Below are 21,013 nucleotides of genomic sequence, written 5' to 3'. Positions count from 1 at the left end.
CATTCTTTGTATTTAACTCTCTGTATCGTAGAGAATGTCCTTCCTATATCCTTATATGAAATAAAGACTTTCTGCAAACAGGGATGTTGTATATATTAAGTATGTGGTCTCTACGTGACATCCCGTCCCCAAAAGGAATAAATATAAATACAAATAATAAAAAATGTCCCCCACCAGTATTAGCTAAAACCATAAACTTGTATACCGAGAACATCCGTGGGTCATGTCACCCAAATTTATATTTGACAAGAGTTGCGTGGCAGGGCGCTTGTGCCTGCTTTGTCAAGGGAAGCTCTGGGGTTGCCAGGTTCCTGAGTGATGGGTCTGCACTTGGTGTCTGTTGGGGCTTTGGGTGCCCAGGGCCATGATGAGTTCCCTGAGCGGGCTGGGGAGGGCGGGCGGGGCTGGCCTGTGATGCGCTCTGGGTTCTGTGACATCACAGGGGCCGTGTCACAATGGGGGCAGGTATAAAAGGCCTCAGCGTGTGCCGCTGCCCCAGTAGAGCCTGGGCAAGCGGTGAGTGCACAGCAGTGAGGAGACAGGGCTGGGAGAGGCCAGGAGCTGCAGGAGGGCTGGAGCAGAAGCTCCGGTACCGGGCCGTGCGTTCTGGCCCCGCACCCAGGGCCCGGCCCCGGCGGCAGCGCCTCGCTGAGGGCGCAGTGCTTGCTGGGGCAGCGGTGCAGGCCTGGCCGCCCGCCAGCTGCCGGGGACCCTCTCCTTCCTGCTGCCACTTCCCTGCGGGTCCTGTGCCCCACTGTCTGTCTCCATTCCGGCCCCACTGAACCCCTGCTGTGTGTCCTCCTGCAGACCATGGCTTTACTGCCATTGCTCGTTGTGCTTGTGCAAAGCCTGATCCAGTACCCCCAGCCGGCTGGGGATGGGCTGGATGAGGCCACGCACCAGCGAATCAAGGAGCGTCAGGAGCTGCTGGACCACGAGATGGCTCGGCTGCTGCAGGAGCTGGAGGAGCAGGACAAGGGCTGGGGCGCCGTGCTCTTTGGTGCCCTGCAGCAGCAGTGGCCATTTTGGGTCCTTGCTGGAGTCCTGCTCCTCTTGGGCCTGTGGTTTAGCTGCAGGAGAAGGAGCGGTGAGGCCAGCAACAATGATGTACGTGAAGGTGAAGACAGCGTAGATGGACAGGAAGAATGTACGGAGGTGAAGGTGCAGGAAAGCAGCGATGCCAGTGAACAGAGAAGCAGAGGAAAAGAAGACCATGATGGTGGCAAGGGAAAGTGGCAGTGGTGGAATGGAAGACCGAGAAAAGAACCGGATATGCGGGGAATGAGCAAGGCATCCGTTTAGTGGACCGCATAGAGTGGCCTGTGGAGGACCTGGAGAGAGGCTGCTCAGTGACAGCAGAGCTGATGGAGAGCTTGACGCGTGTCTTTGTGGACAGCGTGAGCAATAGCTCCTACCCAGTGCCTCAAGAAGCCATCGGGGTGGGCAGTGCCTTTGAGGGTTGGAGTCCCCGTGACTGGGATGGGGTGTACCGTGTGCTGGTCCCACTGAATCCCCCACCCGGGCACGCCTTCCACCTGGAGCTGAACAGCGCAGGGCAGGTGGCAGCAAGGACCTTCAACGTCTGTGTGGAGCTGGTGTGCACGTGCGAGAAGGAGCAGCTGGCAGAGAAGCCGTTGTGCTTCCTGCACCACTCGCGGAAGGAGCTGCGGCGGAAGCAGAAGCGCAGCCTCCTAGGGACACTCTGCACCGGCTCCTACCTGGACGTGGCAAAAACCTCCCACTGGTTCTGCCAGTTGGTGAGAAGCTCGTGGCTGCAAGTGCCTCAGTGGCACTCATGGCACTTGGTGTTTCAGCCCTGCAGCCGGTCTTGCCAGTTGCAGCTGAGCAAAGGCAGGGAGAGCCTGACGGTGGAGATGCTCTTTGGGGTGCGCCGAGGGGACTCTGACATCTTTGTGGTCAGCCAGCCCACCAAGGCCACCATGATGGCAAGCACAGCGTGGGCCGAGATGTACGCTGTGGCAGAGGCAAAATTCTTCCAGCACATCGCCAGGCAGCTGCCGTGTGAGAGCTTGCACCTGAAATGCCTGCAGCTCTTCACCTGCATCCTGAGGGACACAGGTTTTTCCAGCTCTACCTGGAAGACTGTGGTCATGCACGTGCTGACCACAGTACCACTGTCCCGGTGGCACAGGAGAGCATTTGCACGGCGGCTGTGGGACATCATGGCGTACCTGGACCGGTGCCTGCAGCTGACACACCTGAGGCACTTTGTGCTGGGCAATGAGAGGCTTCCTGCAGAGATCAGCTTGCCACCAGCCATGCGAGGGGCTGTGCCACCCAACCTCTTTGAGCACCTGGCCCGAGATCCGGCCGCCCACAGAGAGGCAAAGCAAGCTTATGGTCGGCTGCGATTTCGCCTCGGGGTGCTGCTCTCCAGCCACTGAGAAGAGTTCCCTGCACAGAGCAGTGATGGGGTGTCACATCCAATGGCAGCCACCTGAACTCTGCTTAGCTGGTACATTTGTCACTGGCCATCCTGAAGCTGCTTTCCTGCCCCTGAGGAAGCAAGATGCAGCACATGGATTCGCTGTGCAGACACATCTCTGGATGGCCTTGCCCTTCACCTTCCAGTTCCAACAGTGCTGCTGACCACGTCGGTGAGGGAGAAACCTGCTCCACCTGCACATTCGCATGGAAGACAGTGAAGCGGATAGAGGTTGCTTAGAAGACGTTGAAGACAGCAACCTAGCCATATGGATTTGGTCATAGTGAAGTTAATTTGTTTTAGCTGTAGCATTAGTTGTAGTTGTAGTTGTGCATCTAACTGTAGCTGTAGCTTTAGTTCTAGTTCTAACTTTAGCTGTATCTGTGGCATTAGTTGTGCATGTAACTGTAGCTGTATCTTTAGTTTTAGTTCTAACTGTAGCTGTAAGTGTAGCATTAGTTGTGCATGTAACTGTAGCTGTAGCTTTCATTGTAGTTGTAGCTGTAGCTCTAATTAGACTTGTTTATTAGCATTCATTCCAAAGGCCGTTTAGTGTTGGTTTTGCCGCATTAGCCTTAGTTTAGAGAATAGAACTGCAGTTCTATAGTGCCATGTCTCCTTTCAATAATATTTGGATATCTATGTTTGAAAAATTAATAAAAAGTAATAAATTACACAAATTGCCTGAAATGCGTCATTCTTTGTATTTAACTCTCTGTATCTTAGAGAATGTCCTTCCTATATCCTTATATGAAATAAAGACTTTCTGCAAACAGGGATGTTGTATATATTAAGTATGTGGTCTCTACGTGACATCCTGCCCCAAAAGGAATAAGTATAAATAGAAATAATAAAAAATGTCCCCCACCAATATTAACTAAAAGCCTACACCTGCATACTGAGAACATCTGTGGGTCATGTCACCCAAATTTATATTTGAGAAGAGTTGCGTGGCGGGACTTTTGTGCCTGCTTTGTCAAGGGAAGCTCTGGGGTTGCCAGGTTCCTGAGTGATGGGTCTGCACTTGGTGTCTGTTGGGGCTTTGGGTGCCCAGGGCCATGATGAGTTCCCTGAGCGGGCTGGGGAGGGCGGGCGGGGCTGGCCTGTGATGCGCTCTGGGTTCTGTGACATCACAGGGGCCGTGTCACAATGGGGGCAGGTATAAAAGGCCTCAGCGTGTGCCGCTGCCCCAGTAGAGCCTGGGCAAGCGGTGAGTGCACAGCAGTGAGGAGACAGGGCTGGGAGAGGCCAGGAGCTGCAGAAGGGCTGGAGCAGAAGCTCCGGTACCGGGCCGTGCGTTCTGGCCCCGCACCCAGGGCCCGGCCCCGGCGGCAGCGCCTCGCTGAGGGCGCGGTGCTTGCTGGGGCAGCGGTGCAGGCCTGGCCGCCCGCCAGCTGCCGGGGACCCTCTCCTTCCTGCTGCCACTTCCCTGCGGGTCCTGTGCCCCACTGTCTGTCTCCATTCCGGCCCCACTGAACCCCTGCTGTGTGTCCTCCTGCAGACCATGGCTTTACTGCCATTGCTCGTCGTGCTTGTGCAAAGCCTGATCCAGTACCCCCAGCCGGCTGGGGATGGGCTGGATGAGGCCACGCACCAGCGAATGAAGGAGCGTCAGGAGCTGCTGGACCACGAGATGGCTCGGCTGCTGCAGGAGCTGGAGGAGCAGGACAAGGGCTGGGGCGCCGTGCTCTTTGGTGCCATGCAGCAGCAGTGGCCATTTTGGGTCCTTGCTGGAGTCCTGTTCCTCTTGGGCCTGTGGTTTAGCTGCAGGAGAAGGAGCGGTGAGGCCAGCAACAATGATGTACGTGAAGGTGAAGACAGCGTAGATGGACAGGAAGAATGTACGGAGGTGAAGGTGCAGGAAAGCAGCGATGCCAGTGAACAGAGAAGCAGAGGAAAAGAAGACCATGATGGTGGCAAGGGAGAAAGTGGCAGTGGTGGAATGGAAGACCGAGAAAAGACCGGATATGCGGGGAATGAGCAAGGCATCCGTTTAGTGGACCGCATAGAGTGGCCTGTGGAGGACCTGGAGAGAGGCTGCTCAGTGACAGCAGAGCTGATGGAGAGCTTGACGCGTGTCTTTGTGGACAGCGTGAGCAATAGCTCCTACCCAGTGCCTCAAGAAGCCATCGGGGTGGGCAGTGCCTTTGAGGGTTGGAGTCCCCGTGACTGGGATGGGGTGTACCGTGTGCTGGTCCCACTGAATCCCCCACCCGGGCACGCCTTCCACCTGGAGCTGAACAGCGCAGGGCAGGTGGCAGCAAGGACCTTCAACGTCTGTGTGGAGCTGGTGTGCACGTGCGAGAAGGAGCAGCTGGCAGAGAAGCCGTTGTGCTTCCTGCACCACTCGCGGAAGGAGCTGCGGCGGAAGCAGAAGCGCAGCCTCCTAGGGACACTCTGCACCGGCTCCTACCTGGACGTGGCAAAAACCTCCCACTGGTTCTGCCAGTTGGTGAGAAGCTCGTGGCTGCAAGTGCCTCAGTGGCACTCATGGCACTTGGTGTTTCAGCCGTGCAGCCGGTCTTGCCAATTGCAGCTGAGCAAAGGCAGGGAGAGCCTGACGGTGGAGATGCTCTTTGGGGTGCGCCGAGGGGACTCTGACATCTTTGTGGTCAGCCAGCCCACCAAGGCCACCATGATGGCAAGCACAGCGTGGGCCGAGATGTACGCTGTGGCAGAGGCAAAATTCTTCCAGCACATCGCCAGGCAGCTGCCGTGTGAGAGCTTGCACCTGAAATGCCTGCAGCTCTTCACCTGCATCCTGAGGGACACAGGTTTTTCCAGCTCTACCTGGAAGACTGTGGTCATGCACGTGCTGACCACAGTACCACTGTCCCGGTGGCACAGGAGAGCATTTGCACGGCGGCTGTGGGACATCATGGCGTACCTGGACCGCTGCCTGCAGCTGACACACCTGAGGCACTTTGTGCTGGGCAATGAGAGGCTTCCTGCAGAGATCAGCTTGCCACCAGCCATGCGAGGGGTTGTGCCACCCAACCTCTTTGAGCACCTGGCCCGAGATCCGGCCGCCCACAGAGAGGCAAAGCAAGCTTATGGTCGGCTGCGATTTCGCCTCGGGGTGCTGCTCTCCAGCCACTGAGAAGAGTTCCCTGCACAGAGCAGTGATGGGGTGTCACATCCAATGGCAGCCACCTGAACTCTGCTTAGCTGGTACATTTGTCACTGGCCATCCTGAAGCTGCTTTCCTGCCCCTGAGGAAGCAAGATGCAGCACATGGATTCGCTGTGCAGACACATCTCTGGATGGCCTTGCCCTTCACCTTCCAGTTCCAACAGTGCTGCTGACCACGTCGGTGAGGGAGAAACCTGCTCCACCTGCACATCCGCATGGAAGACAGTGAAGCGGATAGAGGTTGCTTAGAAGACGTTGAAGACAGCAACCTAGCCATATGGATTTGGTCATAGTGAAGTTAATTTGTTTTAGCTGTAGCATTAGTTGTAGTTGTAGTTGTGCATCTAACTGTAGCTGTAGCTTTAGTTCTAGTTCTAACTTTAGCTGTATCTGTGGCATTAGTTGTGCATGTAACTGTAGCTGTATCTTTAGTTTTAGTTCTAACTGTAGCTGTAAGTGTAGCATTAGTTGTGCATGTAACTGTAGCTGTAGCTTTCATTGTAGTTGTAGCTGTAGCTCTAATTAGACTTGTTTATTAGCATTCATTCCAAAGGCCGTTTAGTGTTGGTTTTGCCGCATTAGCCTTAGTTTAGAGAATAGAACTGCAGTTCTATAGTGCCATGTCTCCTTTCAATAATATTTGGATATCTATGTTTGAAAAATTAATAAAAAGTAATAAATTTCACAAATTGCCTGAAATGCGTCATTCTTTGTATTTAACTCTCTGTATCGTAGAGAATGTCCTTCCTATATCCTTATATGAAATAAAGACTTTCTGCAAACAGGGATGTTGTATATATTAAGTATGTGGTCTCTACGTGACATCCTGCCCCAAAAGGAATAAGTATAAATACAAATAATAAAAAATGACCCCCACCAGTATTAGCTAAAAGCCTACACTTGTATACCGAGAACATCCGTGGGTCATGTCACCCAAATTTATATTTGACAAGAGTTGCGTGGCAGGGCGCTTGTGCCTGCTTTGTCAAGGGAAGCTCTGGGGTTGCCAGGTTCCTGAGTGATGGGGCTGCACTTGGTGTCTGTTGGGGCTTTGGGTGCCCAGGGCCATGATGAGTTCCCTGAGCGGGCTGGGGAGGGCGGGCGGGGCTGGCCTGTGATGCGCTCTGGGTTCTGTGACATCACAGGGGCCGTGTCACAATGGGGGCAGGTATAAAAGGCCTCAGCGTGTGCCGCTGCCCCAGTAGAGCCTGGGCAAGCGGTGAGTGCACAGCAGTGAGGAGACAGGGCTGGGAGAGGCCAGGAGCTGCAGAAGGGCTGGAGCAGAAGCTCTGGTACCAGGCCGTGCGTTCTGGCCCCGCACCCAGGGCCCGGCCCCGGCGGCAGCGCCTCGCTGAGGGCGCAGTGCTTGCTGGGGCAGCGGTGCAGGCCTGGCCGCCCGCCAGCTGCCGGGGACCCTCTCCTTCCTGCTGCCACTTCCCTGCGGGTCCTGTGCCCCACTGTCTGTCTCCATTCCGGCCCCACTGAACCCCTGCTGTGTGTCCTCCTGCAGACCATGGCTTTACTGCCATTGCTTGTTGTGCTTGTGCAAAGCCTGATCCAGTACCCCCAGCCGGCTGGGGATGGGCTGGATGAGGCCACGCACCAGCGAATCAAGGAGCGTCAGGAGCTGCTGGACCACGAGATGGCTCGGCTGCTGCAGGAGCTGGAGGAGCAGGACAAGGGCTGGGGCGCCGTGCTCTTTGGTGCCCTGCAGCAGCAGTGGCCATTTTGGGTCCTTGCTGGAGTCCTGCTCCTCTTGGGCCTGTGGTTTAGCTGCAGGAGAAGGAGCGGTGAGGCCAGCAACAATGATGTACGTGAAGGTGAAGACAGCGTAGATGGACAGGAAGAATGTACGGAGGTGAAGGTGCAGGAAAGCAGCGATGCCAGTGAACAGAGAAGCAGAGGAAAAGAAGACCATGATGGTGGCAAGGGAGAAAGTGGCAGTGGTGGAATGGAAGACCGAGAAAAGACCGGATATGCGGGGAATGAGCAAGGCATCCGTTTAGTGGACCGCATAGAGTGGCCTGTGGAGGACCTGGAGAGAGGCTGCTCAGTGACAGCAGAGCTGATGGAGAGCTTGACGCGTGTCTTTGTGGACAGCGTGAGCAATAGCTCCTACCCAGTGCCTCAAGAAGCCATCGGGGTGGGCAGTGCCTTTGAGGGTTGGAGTCCCCGTGACTGGGATGGGGTGTACCGTGTGCTGGTCCCACTGAATCCCCCACCCGGGCACGCCTTCCACCTGGAGCTGAACAGCGCAGGGCAGGTGGCAGCAAGGACCTTCAACGTCTGTGTGGAGCTGGTGTGCACGTGCGAGAAGGAGCAGCTGGCAGAGAAGCCGTTGTGCTTCCTGCACCACTCGCGGAAGGAGCTGCGGCGGAAGCAGAAGCGCAGCCTCCTAGGGACACTCTGCACCGGCTCCTACCTGGACGTGGCAAAAACCTCCCACTGGTTCTGCCAGTTGGTGAGAAGCTCGTGGCTGCAAGTGCCTCAGTGGCACTCATGGCACTTGGTGTTTCAGCCCTGCAGCCGGTCTTGCCAGTTGCAGCTGAGCAAAGGCAGGGAGAGCCTGACGGTGGAGATGCTCTTTGGGGTGCGCCGAGGGGACTCTGACATCTTTGTGGTCAGCCAGCCCACCAAGGCCACCATGATGGCAAGCACAGCGTGGGCCGAGACGTACGCTGTGGCAGAGGCAAAATTCTTCCAGCACATCGCCAGGCAGCTGCCGTGTGAGAGCTTGCACCTGAAATGCCTGCAGCTCTTCACCTGCATCCTGAGGGACACAGGTTTTTCCAGCTCTACCTGGAAGACTGTGGTCATGCACGTGCTGACCACAGTACCGCTGTCCCGGTGGCACAGGAGAGCATTTGCACGGCGGCTGTGGGACATCATGGCGTACCTGGACCGGTGCCTGCAGCTGACACACCTGAGGCACTTTGTGCTGGGCAATGAGAGGCTTCCTGCAGAGATCAGCTTGCCACCAGCCATGCGAGGGGCTGTGCCACCCAACCTCTTTGAGCACCTGGCCCGAGATCCGGCCGCCCACAGAGAGGCAAAGCAAGCTTATGGTCGGCTGCGATTTCGCCTCGGGGTGCTGCTCTCCAGCCACTGAGAAGAGTTCCCTGCACAGAGCAGTGATGGGGTGTCACATCCAATGGCAGCCACCTGAACTCTGCTTAGCTGGTACATTTGTCACTGGCCATCCTGAAGCTGCTTTCCTGCCCCTGAGGAAGCAAGATGCAGCACATGGATTCGCTGTGCAGACACATCTCTGGATGGCCTTGCCCTTCACCTTCCAGTTCCAACAGTGCTGCTGACCACGTCGGTGAGGGAGAAACCTGCTCCACCTGCACATCCGCATGGAAGACAGTGAAGCGGATAGAGGTTGCTTAGAAGACGTTGAAGACAGCAACCTAGCCATATGGATTTGGTCATAGTGAAGTTAATTTGTTTTAGCTGTAGCATTAGTTGTAGTTGTAGTTGTGCATCTAACTGTAGCTGTAGCTTTAGTTCTAGTTCTAACTTTAGCTGTATCTGTGGCATTAGTTGTGCATGTAACTGTAGCTGTATCTTTAGTTTTAGTTCTAACTGTAGCTGTAAGTGTAGCATTAGTTGTGCATGTAACTGTAGCTGTAGCTTTCATTGTAGTTGTAGCTGTAGCTCTAATTAGACTTGTTTATTAGCATTCATTCCAAAGGCCGTTTAGTGTTGGTTTTGCCGCATTAGCCTTAGTTTAGAGAATAGAACTGCAGTTCTATAGTGCCATGTCTCCTTTCAATAATATTTGGATATCTATGTTTGAAAAATTAATAAAAAGTAATAAATTTCACAAATTGCCTGAAATGCGTCATTCTTTGTATTTTACTCTCTGTATCTTAGAGAATGTCCTTCCCATATCCATGTATGAAATTAAGATTTTTTGCAAACTGGTATGTTGTACATACTAAGTATGCGGTCTCTCGAGCATTCCCATAGAAATTCTGAAATATTGAAGTGAAAATGCCCTGAAACACCTGAAGTTTTGCAGCAGAAGTTTTTAGGAATCTTTGGAAAAGTTTTCTTTACACCATCACTTTTATACCATCCTGGGGAGCAGTTCAGTCCTAAGACACGAAGACAGAGAAGTCTCTAACTGAAAACATGTGGTTTAATACATCTTTTTTTGTCTTCTCATGACCAGTGTTTTGACACAAAAATTGTGAGTGTAGAAAATCATGTTTTCTGTATTCCTGGTTATCTGTGTCCGTGTAGAGTGGCCCTGCTGGTCTATGAATATAACCTTTTCCACCAGGCCTATATAATACTGTGTAGCAGTGAGAGGCACTTTGCATGCACAGCTTTATCCTTGATGAGATGGAGCTGAACAAAACATAATTTACTTCTTGCGGTACATAGTAGAAATTTGTAGTCGTTTGGAAGTATTTCTTCTCTTTGCCTTTGTGCCAATACATCTGGGGTCAGCTTGTCAATTTTAAACTTAGAATTTCTTAGGAATTGGATAAATTGCTGCAGTCATGCTGTAAATACTTTATCTCAAAAGTTTGGTTGACAATTTCTAAAATTCCCATGTAAATTTTCATGTGTACTCTCCAGTATGAGAAAGGACTTGCTCCTATGTAAAGGAAAGTAAGGCGACCTCTGTTTTGTGGTATATATGAAAATTATGCAGCCTTTAATTTCAGAGGCCTTCAAAGGTGTCATTAGGTGCAACTGTTTTGAAAGAGGTTGAGATGTTGCCTTTCTGCTAATTTCAATATGGTTTTTCATTAAAAAAGTGTGTAACTGGTCACAAAGGGAATTCTGAGTCTCAACCAAGTTGGCTCCACATTGCTGCATTCTTATGCTGTGCTGGAATTGAGGAGTGGTAGCTTCGTCACCGCAGATATGACTTGATGCTAAGAAGCCTAAATATGTTTTATAAATGCAAATACATATTATCAGAACAGAATGACATTTTTACTCTTGAAGCCTTTTTGCTGTGGCTCTGCTGCTGGAGATTTTTTAAGAGTTTTTTTTAAGTAATCAATGATCATGCTGTTGTAAGCCAAGTCCACTGAGATACTGTGCTAAATGAGTAAAACCCAGTCACTATTCCAGCTTCTACCACTCAGCAGTGAAATATTAACCCAGAAGGGAGTTAGCTGGATTCTTTCTAAATTACCAAGCTGGAAAAAACTATTTAATTTTGAGGAAAACAGCAAGTAGAGACTGTAAAACTGAGTGCTGAACATGTAGTCATGAAAGACCATCCCTGTAACTAACTTTGTTACTGTGCCTTGTGAGAATGCTTTTTCTGTGTTAGCCAGGCTACAGAGATGCAGTGATTCAAATTGACAGCTTGCTCTAAGCTTCAAAATCTTTGGGAAATGTGCTTTTCACAGTAAATTTTTCCAGTGTAATGTCCTTGGTGATAGTAAATATGTCTCACTGTGAAGGGAAATTTCAACGCATAAGATTGGATTGTGTTGTTTTATGGAGTGAGAACAGTTATTAATTCGGCTGCAATTTAATCAACCCTCTGTTAATGTTTACTTGTGAAGTTTTATTAGGTCATGTTACAGTTATAATCTTATCAATGGTCATGCTCAGAGTCTTACTTGCAAGCTGTTTTCAGTAGTAAATTACTGGCCAAACCTGATTCTTCATTGCTTTGCAGCTTGTGTTGTCATCTGCGTCAGTAAGAAAGGAGTGTGCAGTGTTGTCATTTCAATCTGGAATATTCTACGGATGTTTTCCTTATGATGTAATGAAATAAATGATAGTACAAGGCATCAGACAGGGCTCGTTCCCACTTGGGCATTTCAGTCGTGAGGCAGCATTTTCCCCTAAATGCTGTAGCTCTTCTAGGTGAGGGTTTTTTTACTGAGAAATTCTAAAACTACTGAAATTCTAGAACAGATGAGAAATATCCATTTGGAATGGTTTCTTCAGAGATCATTCCTTTCAAATAAGAAGGAAATGGGAAGAAGAGAGGAGTCTCAGTCAGCATCCTTCGTGTATGTGGAGAATCAAATCCACATATTTTTGCAATTGACACTTTTGCAAAGGCCCATGCTTTTATTTGTACAAGCATATAATTGATCATTCCTTAGATCAAATTCCTGTGGCTGCAGATGGGAAGGAATTTTCCCTCCTATTCTGTATGTTAGTTGCTTGTGTCCTATAAGTGAGGACTGAGGTTTTTATAGTACCATGTTAACCGTGAGCTGTTCCTAAGTGATCTTGGTGGCAGTTAATAAACAGATCTTTTAAAGTGTTTCTAGTTCAGAAAACAAGCCCTGTCATCTTTGTCTTCACAGAAACTATGAGAGAAAGGACGGTGCTGATGTATAACCGTGTAGTGCCCAGCATTGGATATAATTTTTCAGTGTGAAGCAGGATTTTTTTCCAAAGAGCTGCCAAGTAAATCTCACCTAGTGGAATAGGAGTGGCAATACACGGCAATTTGTTTTCAGATTGTACCTTAACAACACCATGTACTGAGCCAGACAAACTCACATAAACTTAAATAGAAGCGACTGAGCCAAAAAATAATTGTCTTAATTATATTCCAGTTAGACAGATTAGTAATAATAAAATATTTTTCCTCCCAGAGTGATGTTTATTAGCCAGCACCAGAACTTAATATTTTTTTTTGCCTGTCATATGGTTTGTGGGAGACCTTGGAGAAAAATATTTGGGTGGGTTTTTTTTCCTTTTATTTCATTCAGGATTTTTTCTCCAAAACACTGGCCCTAATTTTCATCATGATCAGGATATGCAAATGACTTTTGCAGTAAATCTGGCTTTTCTAGCAGGAATGCTACATTGTCCATCCAGTGCCAGGAAGGTGGAAATAACCTTAATTTTGTACTCAGTTAAATACAGGATTTGCCTTTCTGTGTGATGATTTCCAAATAGTTTAGTTTGGAGAGTTTGCTTGTGGAAGAACTGATTCGCATGTTTATTTTCTTTTCCCCAAAGTAATAACTACCAAACAAGACTTAACTATCCTTGTGCTCTTTTCTATATGTTGTTTGTGTCCTCATGCAGAATTACATCCAGAGTATTCATTAGGCAGAATGTTACAGATTTTTTATTTTAGAGCCCTTTAGCTTTTTTGCAGCTTTATAGAGTCTTTCAGTAATTTCACAGAGCATTTTTTTTCTAATTACATTTTTAAAGAGATTTAAAGCTACTGTTAATTTACAGTAAAACTTTATTGTCAAATTTTTGATTTTAATAGGATCTTAGAGGTGTTGCTACTGGATATTCTATATCATCCTTACTATACCATCCTCACTGAATTGGAATAAATTATCTTTGAAGATCCCTTGACTGGCTAGAGAAGGAGGCCTGTGTAAACCATGTGAAGTTCAACAAACCAAGTACAAGATCCTGTACCTGGGTCAGGGCAATCCTTGATATCAACACAGACTGGATGGTGGATAGATAGATTGTGTGATGAATAGGTTGAGTGCAGCCCTGCAGAGAAAGACTTGAGGATACTAGTATATGAAAAAAAAGGATTTGAGCCAGCTGAGTGTGCTCACAGCCTGCAAAGCCAGCTGTACCCTGGGCTGTACCACAAGAAATGTGTTCAACAGGTAGAGGGAGGGGATTCTGCCTCTGCAGTCTGCTCTGGTGAGACCCCACTTGCAGTCCTACATTCAGTTCTGGGGCATCCAGCTCAAGAAAGACGTGAACCTTGGAATGAATCTTGAGAAGAGCCCTGGTCGTGGTCAGAGGGCTGTAAGACCTTCCATTTAAGGACAGGCTGAGAGGTTTGGGGTTTTTCCCCAGGAGTTAAGATGGCTCTGAGGAGACCTTATTGTAGCTTTTCAGTGTATAAAGGGGCTTGTAAAAAAGATGAGCAAGGACTTTTACCAAAACCTTTAGTGACAGGACAAGGGGCAGTAGTTTTAAACGGGAAGAGAGTAGATAGAAAGTGGATATAAGAAAGACATTTTCTATTATGGGAGTGGTGAGAAACTGGCACAGGTTGCCCAGAGAAGCTGTGGATGCCCCATCCCTGGAAGTGTTCATGACCATGTTAGGTGGGCCTTTCACCAAGCTGATCTAGTGAAAGATTTTTCTCCTCATACTGAGGGAGGTGAACTGGATGATCTTCAAATGTCCCTACCCACTGCTTCCTGCTCCTAATTATTCTTGGCTGGCATTCACCTTCTTTGCTGCTTTATATTTGGAGCACCAAATATGGTCAGGTATTGATCCTTGAGCATGTGTATGCATGATTATGGTAATATAAACATAATTTGTTTTCTTAGCATGAAGGAAAGATATAGCACACATTTTGCAAAGATCTATCTTCTGTGGTTTCTAATTTATGTTTAATTTCTGGTTCTACTATGCCATCATACAGATAATTTATTCAGAAAATTTTACATAGAAAAATATTTTGTGAAAGTAACTATTACCCAATTTGGAAGTATAAACCCCCCCAGAGAACCCCAAAGTTAACAGGAACTGTATTATGGCTTTGGAAAGACATGCTCCAAGACTGCACTTATCTCACTGGTATACTCCATGCTGGTTGCATGTATTTACAAAAGACACTGATGAGTCATGTATAAACATTTTGATTATAAAGATTTTCTTCATTTTCCCACAGACTTGCTGCTTTCAAACAGCTGCATCCCATTCCTGGGCTCAGCAGAGGGGCTTGATTTTCGAACCCTGCTGCTAGATGAGGAGAGGGGCCGGCTGCTAGTCGGGACAAAGGACCACATCTTCCTGCTCAACTTGATTGATGTAAACAAAAATGTAAAAAAGGTCAGTGTGCTTTCCATGGAGTTTAGCTTCTAAGTTAAATTTTGTTAAATTCCTGTTTTGTTTGTTTGGGTTTGTATTTTTATTTATTTATGTCTTCACTGGGTAACTGCAGATTCGTTGTGCAATGCAATTTACCAAGATTTGATAATCTCACCTCCCACAGTTATACATATTATCTTTAATCAATTGAATTTCTCATGCTATATGATCTCCTGTGTGACTGATGACCTGCAAGAGATTAGCTATGTGGAAGAGCTCTGCAGTGCATGAAAATGGCATCAAAATATCAGCAAACAGGGAAAATGTAGCTCAGAGTGTTCACCTCTCAACTCCTCTGGTCATGGTTACTCTCCTCATTTAAAAGCATTTGGAGGGAAATTACTGAAGACAGCTCTTTCATTGCTTCCTGGCATCACTGGGATTGCTTTACTGTAATACTGAACAGAGCAGAAGCAATTTGGATGTTTTAAATTATAGTAAAATGTAAGTGGCAATTTTAGCATTTCTGTTAATATCTGGAATTACTAGTGATAGGAAAAGCTTCCACTGGGATCTGCTGTAGTCCCTTGCCTGTGCCCAGTGACAATGTGTTAAATTGAGATAATAAGATGACAATTTAGCCTTCAATATTTCTATCAGACATGGTGAACTGGAGCTTTTGTAAGCACAGTTGACTGCTACGAGTGAAAACCAGACGCTTACCCAGGAACACATGAAAACTGGTTTCCTGCTTCTTCCAGATATGAAGAAAATTTGAATTCTCAGCTGTGTTTGGTATTTTCTTTAGGCACCAGAGGGGGGTTTTAAATTACTGGGTTCTGCTGCCCGCTCCAAAGAGGTAACTGACCCTGAATTAATTCGATTGCAGGCAGGGACTGAACAGGTGGAGCAAGATACTATTTTGCTCACATGTTCGAGAGCAACACTTGCTGTCATTGTATAGAAGAGATACAGTACCAGGCAGAATATCTTGTTCCCTATCTTCACTTCAGCAATGCTGCACATGCCAGTTTTTGTACAACTCAGATTCTGAGTATTTCAGAAAATTTTTTCTTGGGATGCTTTATCAAGTGCTTAACTTGCTTCTGTCATCTCAGTAACTGACTCAAAATCCACCACTCCCTAAGGATATTGCATTAATAACAGCACTGCTAATTATAATTGCAAATTTTCAGACTACAAATTGATTTTTGGTGTAGGCTTTCTGTAGAAAACAAGTTTTGTTTGTGTGAAAAGCAGGCTTTTGTTTCTGTGGGATGCTGCTTGCCTCCTGAGAGATGCTGAGTGCTGTCACTTCCCATTATGTTCAGTGGGGCTTTATGAGCCCAGACCTTGCTGGAAGTGGCAGCACCCTGCATGAGCCACCCCTCAGTCCAAGCTGGTGACATTTTGTCTTTGGCCAAGCCCCCACTGATCATTATGGACCTTGTGCCTTCCAGGAAGAGCAGAACACAGGAGAACTAACCTGCAGTCAGACAGTGGTATAGATGTTAGAGAGAAAAGACTCTGTATTTGGAAGGAAAATTTGCATTTCCTAAGATGAATAGAGAATGTGTGCTTACATATCTGTGGTAACCTGAAAGGAGGGAATGAAATTCCTAGCCACTTGCATATCTAGACTAAATATGTGTGCAGATTCAAATACTTCTACTTGTTTTAGTAGTAAACTAATAACAGTTTAACTATTCAGATAATATTTAACTTCTCAGAAGAAAACACACGAGGCAAAATTTATCTAAGTGGGAAGAACTGACTTGAGAAGCCTTGCAGAGCATCCTGGTGTGATGATTTCCAAGGCCTTTATGGGCATTCAGCAACTTTATAAATGTATCTTTTTGCATAAACACCCAGGAAGCACAAGGCAATATCACACAAGTGTTTCTCTTCAGTTCCACTGCTCTTGGCTGGTTGAATCTTGTCAGTGCAGGGAAGGGATGAGGTGAAGGAAGTAGCATGAGGAGCTGTGTGTAAATCTCAGTGCTGAGGAGGATGCTGGAGGATTCTCTACAGTAGCAGGGAAGTGTCAGAAAGTAGCATTTGCCGGTGCTGTGTTTAGACTGACCCTAGTTTGGGTTGGCTCCGGGCCAGGCGGCTCGCTTCCAGGCTTTCTCAGCGTGAGGAAACCACACATGTTGGGACTACAAGGGTCTGAAGTGTGTCCTTTGTACTCCTCTGGAGCACGAGTCGTCTGGAAAAAATAATCTGCTTATACACAGCCACTAAAATGAGTAGAAATTGATTAGAATAATACGTTTCTGCCTGTAAATGATGTGTTTATTAATGGCTTTGAGGAAGGAGTGCTAAAAGCAAGCTGAGGGGGCAAGAGACGTATAACAACTTTGAGACTAGAATGCAAGATTGTTCATAGTTTAGGGTTTCCTGTATTTAAAAAAAAGCTGAGCATTAACTTTAGAATGCTCTGTACTGGGTAGATTCATCTTATTTTAATAAAGCTCTCAGTTTCAGATATTTGCTTTGTTAGGAGCTACTGATACCTCCAAAAGCCAAGTCAGAATCCCCAACAATTTATTCTCATATGTGGATATAATTACTTGGCAAGATTATATTTTAGAGTCTGAAGCTCTGTATTAAGACATTTCTGGAATAGTATTCAAAGAAGCATCCAAAGCCTTGTATCCTGCTCCCTTCTCTGATGTATACTTATATATAATTTAATAACTTCCTTTTTAAAACCTATTTATTTACCTAAATTAGTTAATTTGACCTACATGTATTAAGTTATGGCTTTATTTCCTGGTGTATTTTTCCTTATGAAATAAACCAATAGTTCTGCTGGAGTCCCAATACCTTAAATCATTGTAGTTGTTATTCAATTTATTGTGTAATAGGTTGAAAACTTCCTTAGCTGGCAGCTTAAAAAAAAGTCTGTCCGGTTTCCAGTGCTTGCAGACCTCATTATAAAACAACAGTAAGTACCACAGTGTAATAAGCAAGTCTTCCAGAATGACAGGCAAATGCAGAAAGCTAAAGTGATTATAGTCAATAAATATATAAAGTTTAGCAATGGATAATCATTTTTCTGTAGCAGGGATATATTTTCTCTGAAGTTTTCCTGTACAGAAGCCTTTAGCTTCTGTTGCTGCAGTGGCATTATCAAGTGCCATAGTCTTTTTTTGAAAGATCCTCACATGCCTGACAAATTCTGCAAGCTGTTTGCAAACTGGAAGAATTGTGATTTCTTCCTATGAGTAAAATAAAGATGATCAGTGAAAAAAAGCAGTTCTGCTGAAGGCCTCTGTGCCATTACCATCAGAAGTGCTGTGTAAAACAAAAGGATGTTTAACAGCATGAGAGGCAGGAAAGCTAGAGAAGAAATTTGGAACACCAGGCTCTAGGATCCTGCTGGAAACATTACTTTAGTACATCGAATTTTCTCGTGAGTTTGCTTAAAGCCTTTTCTATTTTACTCCCTAAGCTAAATAAATAGGAAATAGAGCATGTTGTCAGCTGGGTAAACAGTGGGTAAATAGCTGCAGAGCAGGGGTGCCCCTCTCTGTGGCTGTGCTAACAGTGCACACGGGGTTACATGTCAGCACGATTATCACGGTGCGATCCGCAGCGCGACCCGCCCAGCTCCACGGGAATAGGAATGCTATCAAGGCCTGACAAGCTTTTGAAAAGCTGCCAGCCTGCAGGAGCTGTCAGTGCTAGAAGACACAGCCCCATGTGGGCCAAATAGATAAACATGTCAGATCCCCAATAGCAGCTTTGGAGCAAGCTGTTTTCATCTGTCCCAGTGTGCACTGGCTCTGGGTCACAAATTATCTTCACTTGGAGCATCCTTGGTTTGTAGTTGCTACTGTTTTTCTGGCATGTACAGCTGTCTTGTGACATCCTTGAATGCCCTCTTGTATTGACTATTTTATGTATTTCACAGGAAAAAATATACATATCCAGAAATATATATTTATCTGCTGGGTAAATGCTTATAAAATAGCTGCACGTAATTTTTTTCTGTAACTCCAGTGCTTGCCAGCAGTTCAAGTGGGCTTGTATTTCAGCACTATTTGCAGTGTGACCCACCCATCTCTGCAGGAAGGGGAGCATGTATGCAAATACATATGCATATTTATGTAAAACAGCACCCTTGAGATACAGGAGCAGAATTTTACATTCATTGCTCTGAGAAACTTTCTGTCAGTCTATATAAGCGTGGTCTCAATTAGGAATGAACCCAGTGGGAATTTAGCCAATACTGAAAGGAGGCTTTGGTTCTTGCCATCAGGCCTGAGCCTCAGGAATACATAGGGAGTCTGAGGTGTTTATTGCAGCCTTGAAACACAGTAATACCAAGTTGGTCCTTCTTAAAAAATATGTGCAGCTTATTCTATAGCTCAAAGGAAGTTAGCTTCCTGCCTGTCAGCAAAACTACAGACAGTCTGAGAGTGAAGCCTTCTTGACCTATCAGAAGAAAAAGTTTGCCAGAAATCATTACTGAAGGCCAGAGAGTCATGTGGGAGCCACTGGAGATATCTAAACTTAGGAGAGTGGGGCAGCAGGATGATCTAGGATAAACCCAGTGAAACTTCAGGTTAGGGACTTTCAGAGGCAGAGGTGATACCTTGGTGCTTGCCAGCCCTTGGAGGGGTGGTGGACTCCCCAGGAACCACAAACAAACTGCAGCAGAGGGGTCTTATAAAGAGGGGTTAATAAACCTCAGAGCTATTTATTCTACAAAGTTGTTTGACAGACTTAAATTTAGGCACCTGTGTAGACAAAGTGAAAGCTTTTGAAAAGTGTTTACAGACACAAAAGCACAGATGGAGCAAAACGTGAAGAAAGCAGTATGAATCCAAAATGACAGCAGTCCTAGGTGGAAGAGAGTGTCTCTGTTATTTCCTTTTGCATTGTTGCCATAAATTATGTTTCCATAAACATCCGCTGTCATTTTTGTGTTTTACCCATGTGTTTAGCTATAAAGAATGGCCAGTATCCTGCTCTCTGAAAACATTTGGTTATGTTGATCATTGACTTTTTCAAAGGTAGGATTTGTTTTTAGTCTGAAGTGATAAACATGTCAGGAGCAATGCCATTTACCCTAAAAATCCTGGTGTTTGGTTTCCTTTTAGGAGAAACAGACAGTAGTCAGAAGTCTGCTGTGGTTACACTGTGGAAGATTAAATGTAGAAGCACTGAAACCTTTTAAGATTTCGTACAGTGTAAATGAAATCATCATCTGGTCTATTTTCTTTAAGCTTTCACATGTGCTCGTAACATACACATGAAAATGCACTTTTCAGAAAACCCTTGAGGATGGAAGTATTGGCTGCAACTTAAGTTGTGTTGGAGATCACATTTTAAGAGGAGAACTAGGGCATGTGGAGATGTTGCTTTGTCCTAGACAGATGCAATATTAAAGCCCATTTTGTTCTAATATGAGGTTTCAGTCTTAACAGCCACCTGCCAAATTAAAGCTACCAAAATCTTGTGAATGTGTCTTCCAAATATACAACTTTTATTTTCCTCTGACTTCCAGTGCATTTTACTCAGTTTGACAGCACCATGAAAATAAAGAATGCTGTGTACTGACACTGGCGTTCCTGCTGTGTTGTAAATCACTTTGAAACAAGCCTCATGTTCTCTCTTCCCCCTTCCTGCTGCATCAGATTATATCTATCAGAGATCCAATTTTCTGTAACTATGAAATAATTTGAGATAGAAATTCTGGTCAGTTTATTTCCTGGATGCATGTTGCAGGTACGGGAATTCTTGGCTTTTGAGTATCTCTTTAAATATTTCTGGGAGTTAGCTAAACCTTGATGAAACTGCTAGAAAGAAAGCTGGATGAAAAACCATTATGGACAGCCTGGTTATTTTTCAAATACAGAGAGAAGTTTGAATGAGGAACTTAGATGTTTAGGCTTCTCTTGTTTGCTGATCACTATAAAATATGGAATTCCAGAGTACAGCAATTACAGTGGGAGTCAGTACCAAGACCTGCTTGGGGTAACCTTCCTGTTAGGATTTGTGTGTGGGCACAATCTGTCCTGTTCCCCAAGCTGTGGACTTCCATACGGCCCACATTAATGCTGCAGATGTGAGATATTTAGAGAGCAACTGGTGTACGAATATGGTGTGCTAAAACCAGATCATTTTCTCATTAATTAGTGCTGTTGGTTAGTGTATGGTGTTAATAATGTCAAGGTCACAGGGTCATTCCCTGTACAGGCCATTCAAGAGCTGAACTAAATGATGCCTGTAGGTCCCTTCCAACTCAGAATATTCTGTGATTCTGTCATAATTGTAACACTCTTTGTTTTCCACAAAATAATACAGAGAATGCATTAAATTCTTTCCAGTGTTTTCTGGGAAATTCAGTAAATTTGTAGTGCTTGCAGTAATTTTCAGTGAAGTGACCTGGGGTCAGTATACAGCAGTGACAAATGTCCTAGTTCTCAGGATGCAATCCATGAACACCCACTCTTATTGCATTGGGGCATGACATTTGTGATATTGTCTTGTGCAGCAGGGTGACATTCTTATTGGATCACTGTCGTATGTTTTCTCAGTGCTCCTTGATCTTTTTGTTTTTCTTTGCTTCTGATTTTTGAGCTATGAATTACAAAGTTCTTCAGAAAATCAAGAAAATAAATTTAAAAAAGGAAAGTCACGTTATTGTCATTTTACTGGTGGGAAAATTGAGAC

At 46.3% G+C, this 21,013-nt stretch overlaps 4 protein-coding genes across 6 annotated transcripts in view; all 4 read left to right on the top strand.

Annotated features, from left to right (window-relative positions):
* SEMA3D (semaphorin 3D) overlaps positions 1-21,013 on the top strand; it is a 142,334-nt gene that overhangs the window by 50,905 nt on the left and 70,416 nt on the right. For all 3 annotated transcript variants that reach the window (XM_064702973.1, XM_064702971.1, XM_064702972.1), the window contains exon 3: positions 14,187-14,347. In XM_064702973.1, the coding sequence (XP_064559043.1) occupies positions 14,187-14,347 (161 nt within the window). The remainder of the gene's footprint in view (positions 1-14,186; positions 14,348-21,013) is intronic.
* LOC135456121 (inositol 1,4,5-trisphosphate receptor-interacting protein-like 1) lies at positions 811-2,405 on the top strand. Its single transcript, XM_064729802.1, has 2 exons — positions 811-1,147; positions 1,240-2,405. The coding sequence occupies exons 1-2, from the start codon at positions 811-813 to the stop codon at positions 2,403-2,405; spliced, it is 1,503 nt and encodes a 500-aa protein (XP_064585872.1).
* On the top strand, positions 3,951-5,546 carry LOC135456117 (inositol 1,4,5-trisphosphate receptor-interacting protein-like 1). The gene has a single exon (XM_064729789.1). The coding sequence runs from the start codon at positions 3,951-3,953 to the stop codon at positions 5,544-5,546; it is 1,596 nt and encodes a 531-aa protein (XP_064585859.1).
* Positions 7,092-8,763, top strand: LOC135456109 (inositol 1,4,5-trisphosphate receptor-interacting protein-like 1). The gene has a single exon (XM_064729774.1). The coding sequence runs from the start codon at positions 7,092-7,094 to the stop codon at positions 8,685-8,687; it is 1,596 nt and encodes a 531-aa protein (XP_064585844.1). The 3' UTR covers positions 8,688-8,763.

The sequence above is a fragment of the Zonotrichia leucophrys genome, chromosome 1A, assembly GCF_028769735.1.
Source record: "Zonotrichia leucophrys gambelii isolate GWCS_2022_RI chromosome 1A, RI_Zleu_2.0, whole genome shotgun sequence".
Lineage (NCBI taxonomy): Eukaryota > Metazoa > Chordata > Aves > Passeriformes > Passerellidae > Zonotrichia > Zonotrichia leucophrys.
Note: the sequence above shows the minus strand (reverse complement) of the source record. Positions and strands in the feature narration are given on the sequence as shown.